General features: G+C 27.3%; 1 protein-coding gene across 1 annotated transcript; it reads right to left on the reverse strand.

Moving 5' to 3' along the window:
• Positions 1 to 11,773: 11,773 nt before the first annotated feature.
• Positions 11,774 to 12,821, reverse strand: LOC132949889 (uncharacterized). Its single transcript, XM_061021001.1, has 2 exons — positions 12,549 to 12,821; positions 11,774 to 12,156 (listed from the first exon to the last, which is right to left on the reverse strand). The coding sequence occupies exons 1-2, from the start codon at positions 12,550 to 12,552 to the stop codon at positions 11,795 to 11,797; spliced, it is 366 nt and encodes a 121-aa protein (XP_060876984.1). The 5' UTR covers positions 12,553 to 12,821; the 3' UTR covers positions 11,774 to 11,794.
• Between the last annotated feature and the right edge of the window lie 3,790 nt (positions 12,822 to 16,611).

Below are 16,611 nucleotides of genomic sequence, written 5' to 3' on the forward strand. Positions count from 1 at the left end.
AAAATAATTATAATAATTATTAATAATTCATTTTAAAGTTATAGGTATTTTATATTTAAAAAAAAATAATATTGCTGGCAAAAATGTGCAAAATTGTGAAAAGCAATTTCGGCGCCCCCCTGAAAATTGCGCCCTGGGCGACCGCCTGAGTCACCTTACTCTCACACCGGCCCTGGGTATACCTGTTGGGGTAAAAGGCATATAATAATATTATTTAAATTTTATGGTTGAATCCTTTAACTGCTAAGTGCTAGGTCGTTAGCTCAAATTTACAATACAAATATCTTGTTGTAACTTAATTTAACTTATCTCATTAAGATCTGATTATATTATATGTATATTTTAAAATTCTATTATCATAACATTATAATACTTTGGCATCGATACCAATGATGGGTTTAAAAATGTAATGTATTAAGAGTTTAGGTTAGGTTGATTTGTACCCCAAGTGCCTCTGTGCCTTCGATTATGAATGGGTTGTTTCAGATGTGCCTTGACGTTGAGAATTTGTATTACATACTTACTAATTGTACGTTCTATAGTAGCAATTATTTTTGTACATTGAAGGGGAACATGTAAAGTTTGTATTTTAAAAATAATAATTATTATTTCTACTTTGATATGTGGTTGTACAGCTAAGCAAAGTTTGATACGCTGAATAGGAGAGGCTGCAGCTCCGGCCCTTTTTTTTCATAAGCGTTATCATTATTATTATTACTACCTGTTACAACGGTAAAATATACCTTTTACTAAAAAAAAATTGAATTAACTGCTTTGAATATATTTCCGCACATATTTTATAGGTTAGATTTGATTATTAATTAATGCTAGTATTGTCCATTGGTTGATATTTGACCATTAAAACCGTTTTAATTGTAAAATCAGCACACTCTAAAGTATTTAATTTCTTATCGCACACACGCTATAGGCATTTGTACCGCTTCTCCTTTTATTTGTATGAATGTTTTATGTAGGAAAACAGGTAGGAGGTACCTATTTTGTATGAGACTTGTTTATATTTTAGATGAATTAGCTCCCGAGCCCCCTCCTCTCTAGCTCATCCAAAATTGTACAGTATTACACAATGGTTTTATTTCATTAATTTATTTGATGAATTGAGTATTAAGTAATTATAATTAAGGACCGAATATAATAATATGTAGGTACCTAACATAATATTAGTTGAAGTGCTCAATGATTGATATTCATAGTTCGTAGGCATTATGTATATAATATATAAACCATCAACTACAGTTCAAACGTTGATGTTATTTTATCTACCTATACAAATGAATATAAAAATATTAAATTTTAAATATATAAAAATGAATGTTTGTCTGTATTTCCTTTATGCATTCCTAAACAGCTGGACCGAATTTGATGAAATTTTTTGTGTGTGTTTGAGTGGTTCCCTAGATGATTTAGATTCAAAATTAGACCCTGTAAGTTTAACCTGGGGAGGTGCTATTTTTTTTTAAGAATTGTAATTTTTTACGGGTGACAAAGAGCACGGGATCATCTAGTTTCTTATAAAAATAATCAAAAACCTAACAAAATCTGAAATCCTATTCAGTAATAACTATTATGATTTTTTAGAATAAATGTTAATTATATAAATATTATGTGTACAAATACAGATACGATGAGACTCTTCTTAGTAATGTATATAATACACTCGTATTTAAATATTTTATTATGAAAAAGAAATTTAATACAATTATAATAATTAATGATATCTTTAAAAAATCTGAATTAGTCCATTGAATATACATCTATATTCATGCATATTATATGATTTATAAGTTATAAGTTATAACTTATACATAAAACATGTGTAAATAGGTTGCAGTTGTGTGTTAATTAAATTTTATTTGTCGTGACTTATGAATAAGTATACTAAGTATACGGAAAAAACAAAACAGTTATTTGTACTATAAAAATATTAGAATTGACTGTACATTATAATTACTATAGGGATAGCTATAAGACTAATCGGATTTACTAAAATATTATAGTCAAGTTATTATAGTTATTCGAACTGAAATATGATATTTTAACTATATTTTTTAGTCAATTCAAACATTAAAAACTGCATTAACTATAAAATATAGTAAACCTAACCATAACTAATAACTATATTTATATAGTAATAATAAGTAAATCATTTTAATTATTTTACCTATTAAATAGTTATATTTACTATAATTTGTTTAACTATAATATTAAAGTAATTTTTTTTCCTTGTATATACTATTAGTTAATTAGATACATTAAGTAGGTATACAATTATATATAGGAACCTTTATTATATAATAACAATTAACAAGTATAATTTTATGCTATCAATTATGAATAAGAATAAATTAAATTCCTTAAACTGCCTATTATATACTTAGGTTTAATATTTTTAATTGTATTATTCCTTGGTGAATACTAATTATTTTTGTGAATAAGATACTACGGATAGCACTATTGATATAGAGGAGGTAGGTTTTCACCTTTTACTCATGACGTCAAAATATTATTATTCAGCAATTTACGGAAAGCGCATAATTGTGCCACTCCTTAACTTAGTATTCATCCCCATATGGGCATATAACCGTGTACAGAATTTTTAAGTGGAAAATGAGTAATTTCAACATTTTGGCATATTCGCAGTCATTTCCTTACTCGTTCAACGAATGGACTTATTAGCAAAAAAAAAAAAAAACACAAACAATTTTATCTGATTGGAAAGTAATATATTATCTATTAGAGTGGAATAATCTTAAGGGACGAAAAGGGAAAAATTACACGTCCCGGACTGTGAAATTACATTACGACTATAAAAACGAATGCTTTTACGATAACTTGCCTTTCGATAGTATTTAGTCTTAAGTTCTGTGTCACAGTTTTGATTATTAACGTAATTACTGTAGACATGCTACCAACGTCAGCTGCCAGACTTCTCTGCCACTAGAAAATACAGATATCTGGTAGTATAAATTGTCGTTCAATGTATTTTATTAAATTAATTTCCCTTAGCGTACAAACTCTTGGACATTTTTTTTGTTTTTTATTCCTCTCTCGGTTTCTCTATTATTAATTTATGTTTCGAGCGGTACCTATTTACAAAAAGCTTTTATTCGCGACGCAGAATAATTTAATTTAATTATTTACATTAATTGTGAATCAAAATCAAAATCCATGACACAATAATATCTATCTATTATAGATTATTTCGTATTTATTTTGCATATTATAAAAAAAAATATTACAAAAATATGTTGAAACTATAATACATTTGTCGGGTTTATCAAAAAAAAAGTATTATCTAATAGATTCTAAAGAAATAAACTTAGCGTATTTATATCACACTATGTTTCTGGGCTGACATTTGTGTAAATCGCTTGGTATGAAATTATTGAGAGACGATAAAAAGTTTAAAAACCTATTTAATTTTTAAGCAAGGTGCGATATAATAAATTAATGATTTCTATTATTTTTTTTTTTTATTGCATATTAATTCCCTTTAAACATAATTACGTATACCTACAATAATAGATGAAGTTTGTATTATACAATTGTATGATATTACGTGACTAAATTATAATTTGTATTTGAAATTCGCACTAATGAACTACAGAGCAAGATTTTTTTCTTGTAAAAAGTATATAAGACATAAGTAGGTAAACTTAGGAAATGGGATATATTTCGGTGTATTTTCCTCTTAAAAATGTACTTAAAATGATGAGATTTTTTTAAAGGAATATTAAACTATAGTGTATAGTTTAACCCGTCGTTGGTATCGCTATGCAGAGTCCCGCCATTGTTATTGAGTGAGTCACCTCGTTGTTTTTTCATCATTATTTATTATACAATGAACATAAAATATTGAAACCAACAACCAATTATTTAAATTTTAATCTTTTACAAAAAATTTTCTTACAATTTTTCTCAATTATAAATTGTTCACCACTAAAAATTAATTTATAATTGTTTATACATAATATAATCATTATCATTCAACTTGGCCCTAGTTGTCTGGAATATTTTGCTGATTATTATACAGTATACGCATATGAATATTGTGTGCTCCTTAAAAATAGGTCTAACGTTTCGAGTTTACGAAATAGTATTAGGTCGATCTATTGAGTGAGTGCAATGCTCAATTTATGGATATTAACAACATTGCATGTCGATATCTAATCGAGAATTATCCATGCAAAAGTATATTTAAACATGTTTCGATTGAAGGTATAAATAATATCAGATGAATCAAGTAATAAATAAATAAGTGGCTCTCAAAATAATAACGAGGTGAGCGCTGCGCTCACATCGCGACCACTGACGGGTTAAAAGTATATGTTTGATACGTATTATATTATACATAGATACCAGGGTTCAAAGTTTAAATATCAAGTACTGCTCGTACAATTATAATATAATATTATTTTGTACATTTTAACTCAACAATTTCTATTGTTCTATGTATATTATTGTTGTAATGATTGTATTTAAACGAAACTATGTTAAGGGGTATGCATACTGACCGTTTCTAAGGAGTTCAATATAGGCAATTTTCTATTTGTGTGCACGCGGGTCGTGTAAATGTGTGCGTAGTAAGTGATCATTAGTGTGAGTGACTGTGTGTAAGTAAATAGCGAAGCGCACCCGCACATGTCAGTAACACAGCATTTTACACGCTATATTACAAAATATGTGAATTTTAGTGAAACACTGAAACCTAGTTTCGTATTTCCAATAATATAGCTCACTGAGTGACATTATAGTATGAACACCTGTATTATACAAATTGAAGAGAAGACGTTTATCTAGGTTTGTATACGAGTCGATTTTCGATATTTTATTTTCATAGTCCAATATTAATTCAACTCTGTGATATTTTAATTTTTCAATTTGAATCATTGAGCTTAGTAATTAAAATATTTAAAATTGGCTTTTATACAGACATAAATTATCTTCTCTTCTACAATATTGATAATAGGACGTGTGTTTACTCTCAAACCGCTCAATAAACCATATTATTGGAAATACAAAAGTACATTTTCATAGAATTTTTCAATACTATTCATACCCGCCTTGATATTACACAGTAACTAGGGAAAATAAATGAAAATATTATAATATTATAACATTATTTAATAGAATTACCGTGAAATCGAAACGAGGTGCACAAAACTAATACATCTCGTGGAGTTAATTTAACTTGAAATCATAACCCAAGGTGTAATCGAATATCATGTACATAAGGAGAAGAAGTGAAAATATGAACTTTCCAATCAACTTTTTGTATATAACGTTAATAATCAAACTTTGCTCACGTATTTCGATTTTGTCTTGTTACGTTTATTATTGAATCAACGCAACTAGGGACAAAAGATTTGGAAGCTATATGGGAGGGTAAAGAAATGGAAGGTTGAAAAAATCCGTTATTTGGTTCGTTGTTTTCATTTCCTCTTTATTGGGTCGTAACACCCGATAGCTTTGGCTAGGAGAAAGTAAAACTGCCAAATTATTGCGTTTCTATATTGTTCACACCGGGGGACTTTCAATCACAAAAGCAACGCCACCTCTCTTCGTTATCCTCTTAAATGGGTTCACTTCATATATAAACAGCCATCTAGATGCTCCACCCTTAAACAATAAAAGCGGGCGAGAGGTAGGTACATAACATTAATGCTGCCCATTACGCGGACAAAACCGTCAAAACACCAACATCTCACTGTTATAGTATTTTGTTTATCGCCATCCATCCAACGTTGACCTTTCAATCGGACACCATTAGTGTAGAGGACAAAACCGATAAATTACTATATGATATTTTAGTTGAATGAAACTATAAGTATGCGTATTATTATGATACGATTTACTAAGAAATCTCAAGCTAATGGCTGTTTTGAAAAATATAAATGTCAATATTTATGTTGTTTAAAAATCAAAGTACGTAGTTTTAATGAAACTTTCATGGGATTTTTTGCATGCACCAATAAAGAAACATAGGTTTTATTACCATAGGTAGGTACATATTCGCTATAGGCCTATATATGGGTTTTCGCAGTTTATCGAAACGTTTTTAAAATAATAAAGACATTTACAAAACCGAATGTACATGAGATGTCGGCATGTCTAATTAAAGTAATCATTGATAATTCATAACTGAGGTACATATATGAAAGCCGTTTAGAAGCAGTTTTTCACCTAAGAAGAACAAGATTAAAATATAATAAATATAAAGAATTACCCAAAAGAGTGGTTACCCTTGTTAGTGAGTGAACATTTTTTTCACTGCTGACATATTCTTGGATCATTCAAATATAATTGCAGTCATATAAATTACCTTTCATAAAAATGATGACCCTGATATTTTATATTGACCATATTAAATAAGCTGTGTTTGTGTTTTTGTCTATGGTTGGCTAGATTTGCTAACATCTTGTAATTTATTTATGTTTATAGAGTTATTTTTAATAAACAGTTTAAAAGCAAATTAAAGGAGTAGAGGTAATGAATAGTTTAAATTATAGTTATTTAAAATTATAAATAAAGAACACTGACAACTTTGTTGATGTTGTGTTAGGTAAGTAGGTACTTGTATATCACCATCCAATTATAAATTAACTAAGTAATACATAAGGTGGCTAGGCTTCACAAGACAAAATACAAAAGCATTTAAAACTTTGTTTTAAACTATTTTACATTCTCCGAATATTACAAAGACTAAACAAAAGATTGCACGAACCCGATATTATTAAATATAGTTCATAATGACGAAAATATTTTTAGGTAATTATTTCATCAGAGAGAAATAATATTAAATTTATGCTATATAAAATTGCATAATATTATAAAAATAAACACAGGATAATATTCAGAATTTAATAAAATACTTATGTAAGTATATAAGTTATTAGAAATTGGTTTAGTCCGTAAAAGAATAAATCTAAAACGTACAGTTTCTGAACGAGATTTTCTGGCTAACTATAATATGTTACTTACACATTATTAAAAATTAAATCAACCTTTAAAGTTTTAATTATGTTAAATCTGAAAATAAACTCTAAGAGTTACATATTAAATAAAAAAAAACTATTTTAAATATCGCCTGATAAATAACATTTAACATATTATGTCTTATGATGTAGAAAATGCCAATAAAGTGTCAGTAAATAAATTGACCTTTATAAATATATTCAAAAACTTATAAAAGTTTAGTTACCTAACAAAAGTATACAAACTATTAGAACCGATGCTGGAGTTTCATAAGCGTCTGATTGCCGACGCCATTTTAATAACAATTTAAACCTCCGACTCAGTTGGAAATTTCAAGTTGGTGAAAAGTTTTTCAATAAGACGTGTTTCTTATTCTTCGTATTTTCCATTATCCTTTTTCCAAAGACTAGTCAAAATTTACTCCTCACACAGTTTATACATAAAATAAGTTAAAACCAAGAATCATTTTTATTAATTCATAATATTTTTTCAGCTTATCTTAACCCGTAGTGTAAAATTAGATGAATCACAAAAACTATAATCTTAAGTACCTATCTTAAAAATATATGACTACTAATACGTCAATAAATATTTAAATCCATGAGAAAATTTCAGTTTTTATACATCTGAAATATAAAATATCAACGGATCAAAAAATAAATACATTTTTATATTTTACTCTGGTGTTCACATGTCTGGAGTTTAAAGTACTACCGTTTTTTAATTTTTGATCGAAATACACTTTTTCTGTCTCAAAAAACTTTGGTATAAAACAATATATACAATAATTATAATATATCATTGTAAAATTGGCAGTTGTAAATATAATATATGTTTAATTCAATTAAAAGCCACAACTAGATAATAATCTGTGTATACCAATAATCTGCTGGGCCAACAAACGTAAAAATATTTAAAAAAAAAGGAATCTGATTCATAATATTATAAAATATTATTTTATAAATAATATAAATATAATATTATACTATGAATTTAGTATTAAAACTGTACAGCGTTTATATTCTTATTATGACTAAACATTAACTAAGAGTATAAATTATAAAAATTGTTTAGTTATAAAATAGGTACTGTTTAGAGTTTAGCCGTAGGTTTTGATTTATTCAACCAAGAGAAAAGTGTTACAATCAATAAACCTTATTATTCGCAATCTAATTGGAGTACCATAATAATATGATTATATTATTTTGAAAACAAATATCTAAATCGTATATTTATAAAAAAAACCGACTAAGTACAACGTCATAATTTATTAAACATTTCTTAATAAAAATATTTCTATAATCTATGTGATTGCTATATGTATCGTCTATTCGTGTATCGTGTATTATAAATTGTATTATATTAATTAATATTTAAATGAAAACATTAAACGGTTACCTATACAGAGATTTTATGTTTCTATATATATATGTAATTTAAAATGAAACGTATCAAAGAAAATAGGATTATAATGTGATCTAGTTATGAAATTAAGACGTTAGAAAAAAAGTATTTTCCATTCAAGCATAATAATATATTAATAGGTACTTATAATTTATTAAAAAAAAAAAAAACAATGACAGCTATTATATCAAAGCTAGTACCTATTCCAGTTCCATACATTTTTATTTTAACAGCTTAAAGGTTTTAAAAAATACTTTCAATTAATTATTTTTTTGATTATTATAGCCAGCTAAATAGAATTAATTCAATATAAATATTGTGTTGTTAATTTAAAAACAGTTAAATAAATAGTTTTATAATAGATACTACAATCATTTTCTATTTGATTTCTTTTTTCTTATCAATATAATTGTTATTTTCTACTAACATAAAAAATAATTTTGCAAATTTCCACGGTGTATTGAAATTTTTTAGAAAAATTAAGCAAACGATAGACTATTCTATATTTTCAAATAGTAAAAATGTACGTACCTATGTGGCTATGGTCCTATACTATCATTAATCAGTAGTGCAATAAATCAATTCTTAAAAAATACGATTCTGAACTGGGATTATGATTACTTTATTTTAATATTCATAAAAAGACTTTTCATCGTTATTTTAAATTATCAATACAAATATTAAATAGGTAATTAATTTAAATATTATATTTTGAAAATATATTTAATGTAATATTAATGAACATTATGTTATGCAGAGTTCTACATTGTACTGATAATACGTTATTAATAATCAAAACAACAAAAAACAATTAAAAAAAAACTGTTGTTATCCAAGAGTTTAGAAATGACGAAATACAATTGTATGGCATCATTGTAATGCGCTAAAAGTTAAGAGGCGCGATATATACATAAACGTATTGTTGCTTGAAAGCTAAAGGTCGCTTGTCATCCAACAGTGCACAGGCGCACAAACCAATATCGAATAAAACAGAAGGACGTTCTACGATAATACATTTTTATTAAGTACTTATGACGATGAGATTAAGCAATAAATGTTGAGTAGGCACGTTAATATCCATCGATCAGCATAAAACTATACAATGTATAATACTATAATATATAATAATTAATTAACAAAAAAAAAAAAAGAAACATTGTCCATTTTTTAAAATCTACACTTGCTTTACTAGTATAATAGGGTATAACAAAATTTTTTTTTCATCAATTCGTTTTCTTGTATATTTTATGTAATTACATTCACATAATTATAAAAAGGTTACTTATGTATTGCGCTCTCTTTGTGCATGTAGTATTATATTCCCAATAATAATAATAATAATGATACTCATAGTAATAATAATGATATAAAAAACTTAATGTTTAGTAGTCACTTTTCTGAATTTGCCAAAGACTAAAAGTACTAACGCAACATTATTTATTACTTTCAAAAGTGTACTCATGGAGTGTAATACAAAAAATATAAAATTACGACTTGAAATTAATTAAAATAATATCGTTTTCTGGTAACGACTATACTGAAACGGAGTGGAGCGATGCGCCGTGTCTCTCGCCGATCAGAGAAAAATGAAAAATGAACGTCGAGGACGCATATCACGGTGACATTGGAGGAAAACCCGCGAAGAAAAAAGAAAAGATAAACTGTTTGCGATATTGTTCTCTATTTTTTTTACCGATATACCTCAATCTGCAGGAATAATACGTTTTACTCTCTATATGTTTTATAAGCCTATATATTAGATAGCATAATACTACAAATTAGAAATTATAAGGCAGCATGACGTAGACATTGAGGAACTCTCAACTCCAAAAACTGCTACTTTGTTTAACTTAATTATTTATTTATTTTTTTATTATTATTTAAACAAGACAATTTATAATATGTCTAGTAATTTATAATTTATTATATAATAATTTTATATAAAGTAAATTTGTTAAATTAATATATACTATTTAATATGGCATCATCAGTTTGACGAGGAAATCACACATTGCCACATTGGTAACACCTCTGAATAATAATTTGCAACAGTCGAAGGTATATTTGACCGTATATTATACAATAATACTATTTAAGTATGCTTTTAAAATTCTGAAAATATAATATTATTATAATTTGTAATATTATACCTCCCGAGTGAGTTATACCGAGTATAGACAGGTAGGTACCGGTAAAAAACACCCTTTTGATGGGCTCGGTTATATTATTATAATTATAACTTCTCTTTCAACGTTTAATCGTTTTGTGAAATCCACGTTTTAAATACTCACACAAGTGTGTAGGTACGTACTCGAGTTAGTGGGTATGCTATAAACCATTTTGTTTTTTTTCTTTAAGATTTATAAATTATTTTTTTTTGTTAATATTAAGATTAGTCCGGCATCTGGTTATCCGAGCCATGGGCTGATAATTGTTTACTTATATAATTTGACATACCTGATTGATGTTGTTACAATAAATTATCTTTACTAATTTATTTAACGAGTTTTAGTATTCGCTTGTCGGTTGTCTCTATTTGTTCTAGTGATTCACTATAGTGATTAATGGAGCAACTCGGGGATATTGTTTTGATTTCTGACAGTTTGTCGGCATTCAACAATTTAACTACATTAACGGTAAATAATTTTATTGTGCTCTAAGTTTAGAGGTTGCGCTTTAAGTTGGGTCTTTTGGGTCTTCTTTGCACATAAGGTAGCCATGCATGTATCGGGTAGGTATGCCTAAATCTTAGACCCGTTAGAATGACATATTCATTTGCACTTGGTTACAATATTATTATTTATGAAAGCTTCATTAATATATACTTCATATTATGACTGTACAGTGTATAGTTATCCTTACGACCTTATCACATCAACATAAAAAAAATATTATTGAATAATTATTAAACATACTTATGTGTTTATTCGTTTCAATTTGTAAATATTTAATTCGACTTCTTCGTAGTTAATACTGAATAATCAAAATTATTGTACTTATAGCTTACACGGTATAATAAATTATGAAAGTTGAATTGTTATTGATATATTTTTTTACCACCACAATTCATTATAATCTAGTTAGTTCAATATTGAAAATTATTATTAAATAATATTATATAGGTATTCATTTTCTATTTAAAGCCCATTATTTACATTATGCAAATCTATGTGCCTATACACAATTTGGAGGAGAAGCCTAGGAAAGAGTTATACTGATCATGAATATATAATTAAAGGTTCTTTAATATCACAATGTTTTTATTGTTAACTTACTGGAACTCGTTATTCCGATAATTTTTTATTATAAAATGAGTGCCAATAATACACGTTTTTTTTTGTTTTTGATATAGACGCGCCTATAATGGTATAACATCAACAGTAGGTATTTACTATTATTATTTGCTAATGCGATCGTAAATATAGATTAGAAATTGAGGTGGACAATCACAATCATCATCATAGCTATCATCCGGATCATAGACGACGGTAGGGATGGCAGGTGCGGTAGGGGTTGTAGGGGTGGTAGGGGTGGTAGTGTGTGAAATAGTTGTGACTTTCGTGGCGGTCGTCGACGTCTTCTCGGGCAGGTCTTGGTCGATAGTATCAGGTTCCAATTCTTCGAGATCTAACTCTTTATCACCTCCAGGGATATAATCCGGTACCTCATAATCAATGTTTTCATATGGTCGAATAACGAATCCAGACGCCAACGTAGAGACGCCCAATAGAAATGTAAATAAAACTTTTGCATTCACTTCTGTCAACAAAAATAATACACATACGAAAATTAATTTTTTCCGATTTAGGAATACAAGAAAATATATGTCAACAATTTGATGCACCTCTACTTCGTCTAATTATGAAAATTTACCATCGGCCAACGATTGCGTTATATAATTTTTTCAAAACAATTCCTAGTACCACGAACCGTCCACAGTAATTATTAAGTCACGCATATTGTGTTAGTATAAAATAAAATTGATAAATTAAGTAAATTTTTGTTAAAAATCGTCTTTAAATACCGATCAATAATAATCAATGAATAAAATAAAATACCGATAGTATTATTTAGATATTATCATATAGTATTATAAATTATAATCTAACCAAAAATAAATATTTAATAAATATTATTAACATTTTACTTACCCATTATCAAATGGAAGTTAAAAAATGTAGACGCAAGAATAGTCTTTGGTAGCTTAAATTTTCCAATCAGTTAACAAACAGAAAAAAAAATAATTGTGATTCAGTATTGTAATGCATACGCCGTCTTATGAGGTTTATTTTTAAAATTATAAATAGAAAATATAATTTTTATGTATTTTTTATTCCACTATTGTTTCAATTTGGCTTGAAAATCTATAATTCTATAACAATAGTTTCAAAACGTATAGGTTTTAGTTTATGTATACACGTTATCGTGTAACACGAATGTTAAACCTGTGATGAAACCGAAGTAACTCACAACATATTTTGTGGCGTGTAGGATTATATACGGTGTAATACACTATACCTAGGTACCTACACTATACCTACCTACAGACTTTTATCATTACATTTTTACATGGAAATTCCTTGAAATAATTGTACTGTTTTCTCAGTTGTGTTTCTATTTAATTACCAATAAACGTCATGTTATATAATATTATACTAATTTTACGCGATAAATGGTATCGTAATCGTGTTATACTATAAATAACTATGAAAAAATATACTTGCGATAAATCCTTAGAAACGGCAAAGCTTTCCGATCAAAACGTATTATGTATAGCATATACTTGATGGTAAGGCAATATAATGTTCGTATTTTATATGCACATATTTGAATTCAACTATTTTTTTTATCGTTACGTACAGTTTATAATTTATTAATTATGTAGGTATTTAAACAATTTACCGTGTTTTGTTGACTATTATTATAATAGATTTATACGTTGATCAGAAGTCAAAGTTAATCACGAGATGCGCCAATAAACGTGCTATTATAATATAGTATTACGCGTGTTTTTTTTTTTAACGAAAATATTATAGCTTTGTTTAGCTGCACGATATGTGTACACAACTATGGGAAAATCAGATTACGAAAACAAACAATACAGTTTAAGAGAAAAATAAGTCAGAAAAAACCTGCGGTGGAACTCTACAGTCGCCTTTATTTGAAACGTGGTATAATAATTCTTACCGGCATACTAGGTAACTAGGTCATTTGTGATTTTTCAGGCATTTTTTACTGGTCCGTGATAAGGTCGATAAGTATAACACAGGTCTTGCGGTGAGTTTGTTTGAGTGAGTGTTGAGTTTTGAATGGAACCATTTGCAGAATGTCGCGGGACAGTTTCATTAACTGTTTTCGTGTGCAGGAAGTTTGAATGAAGTATTCGTCATTGGAAACAAGCCACGGATCTTTGGTGATGAGGTGGATGGAGGCCGATTGATTAGTTTTATTGTTCGAATGCTTAGTGGAGCTCCGTATGACAATAATTTTATTCCGCATGACACCCTGTCTTCGTTAGTGACTTGTCGCAGGTACCATATCAAATTTATTTAATAAACCGATTTTCGGACCATTTAGAGTTTATGAAAAAAAGACAGTTCCCTTGACAACATTTTATCCAAATTAAATTGTATAATAAACTATATATATCAAGACACCATTATGTTTCCCATTCAATAAGTGACATTTCCCTTTTAACAAACAATAATACTAAACATTTTTATTGTTTTTTTTTTTTTTGTTTTGTAACAATAAGCAAATAAAATTATTTTATTACTCGCATAAAATTGTTTTTATAGGAATATATTCTTCGATTATTGTAATGTGTATATTAACAAATAAAACTTAGCTCATGTAGAGTGACAATAACACTGAAACACATCTTCACAAACAGTTTATCATATGAAGAAGCAAGACTACAACATTCAGTATAACCTATATATATATTATATATGAGCCAGTGTGGCTACTGCTTGTGGCCCGTGGTAAAAATTATAAAATTAAATATTATTTATTTTGGAATAAATAATTTCATATTGTTCTAACTTCATTATCCTTCCCAATTTGTACACGGACTTAGGAGTATCTGTAGATAGTATCATTACTACAATTAGGTTGAAAATGTTGTTATATTTTTATTTAAATTTTTTTTCAAATGTTTTTTGGCTACATTTTTTTTAATTATGTCAATCATGATTTACGACATAATATAATGAAATAGATGAAAAACTTATTTGAAATATTTTTTATAAATTCAAATTTGTAAATTTAATTTTCTTAAAATGTTGGCATAGTATTTCTAATGCATATTTCTTTGAATATTGTATTAGTTTTGTGATTATTTAAGTGAGTACCTTCTTAGTTTTAAATTGGTATTGTATTTTTTTAAACACACCGATAAACATACAATTTTTTGGACGAGCACTGTGAAAATGCCGTTGAACTTTGAATGAAAAGCCTTACGGCTTTTAGTAGTTCAGATAGTAGTTGTTATTTTCAACGGATAACGATGGTAATATTATAGGTCTTATCCTTCCAAAAACGAAATACCGTTATCTTCCACAACCCATTTCCATATAATAAAGAATTGAGGATACAAATAATGTTTACGTTTAATACAAATAAAATAAATAGCAAAAATATATTTTTAAGTGACAATATTATATTATATTTTCCCCCAATGAGAAATTAAGAATAAAAATAATATTTTGTTTAACACAAATACAATATATACAACAAATAAACATTAAAAAAAATATATTTTTACTTATTAACAATTACTTATATTTTTTTTTATAATTTTATGAAATTTCAGCGATAAATTAATATCTGTTTAAAGAAAAAAAATGGATGAATAATTGTTTTATTTTTTGTATTACCTAGACACTTCTTCGATTTGAAATTTAATAATTGCATTGGCGATTGCTTCACTCCGGCTGTTTGCTCGGTAGTCTTGGATTTTTTGAAATATGAATTCTTTTTATTTTACCATACATATATATTTGAACTTGTTTCACAATATTGAGCCACATAAATCTATTTGGTTTTTCTTTATAAAAATATCATCTAAATACTTTAATTTTTGAAGGAAAATGGGCATAATTTTTGTCAAAAAAAAACATTTGAAGAATAATAGAATCTAATCTTTTTTATTTTGGAGAAAAATGGAAAATTTTCTTATAACTTAAAGATAATTTTGGTATCTCATTTTTGGATGAAAATGTACCAGCCCTAGATATTATGGTCACATCTTAAAATAGCAAATTTTCCGTTTTCGCTCAGAATCGTTTTTCTTATACAATGATATTATATCATTGAATTCAAATTTAACACCATCCATTACAGTGACCCACTTGTAACCTACTGTACAGCAGAGCGACATCCACTTACCCACCTTTTTAATATTCGACATACTCACTAGTCACAATTAGCTTAAAAAATTTAAATATCGTAAAATACTAACATACAAACACCCATAATGTTTGATAATATAGTTATATTCACTCTAATATTAAAGTTAGGAAGACGTAACATCACAACATTGGTTCTGTTGAATTAACATTTTTAATTTTTGTAAAATGGAGACAACATATTTGGGCGTCCTTTTAAGTTTTCTAGTTAATATTATAATTTTTTTCCACATGTAATAACACAAAATATTATATTAGTGTTTTTTTTTGTATAGTTAAGCCTTGTGTATTGTTATAACTTATATTGGTATGTTAGAAACGAGTTTATTATATTATTAGTTATTACTAATTATAATTGTTTCATTTTGTTCTATAGGTATTAATTTGTTTGTGTATTTACTATAATTTTTTCAATTGATCTTTATCAATAATCCAACTGTCGTATTATATCATGTAATCATAAAAATATAAAATTTATGCCGGAATATTACTAAATCTAGTGTTTAATATTATGATCGATGATCATGATCCACAGCAAACAAGTATCCTTGATCATACCTACACTATACTATATTTATCTATTCTGTGACTATACATTTCACACGATAAAATTATGATTACATATTACATAATATACACATAATAGTATAATACAACATATATTTAATAAATTATTATTTAAAAATATGAAAACAAGTGGCTTGGCGGTTGCATTCAGTCACGAAACATGTTCTGAGTGCAAGCAACGGGCCGGTGTCACTAGTTCCTGGATGGGTGACCACCCGGGTTTTAGTGACAAATCCTT

The sequence above is a fragment of the Metopolophium dirhodum genome, chromosome 8 (assembly GCF_019925205.1).
Source record: "Metopolophium dirhodum isolate CAU chromosome 8, ASM1992520v1, whole genome shotgun sequence".
NCBI classification, from domain to species: Eukaryota; Metazoa; Arthropoda; class Insecta; order Hemiptera; family Aphididae; genus Metopolophium; species Metopolophium dirhodum.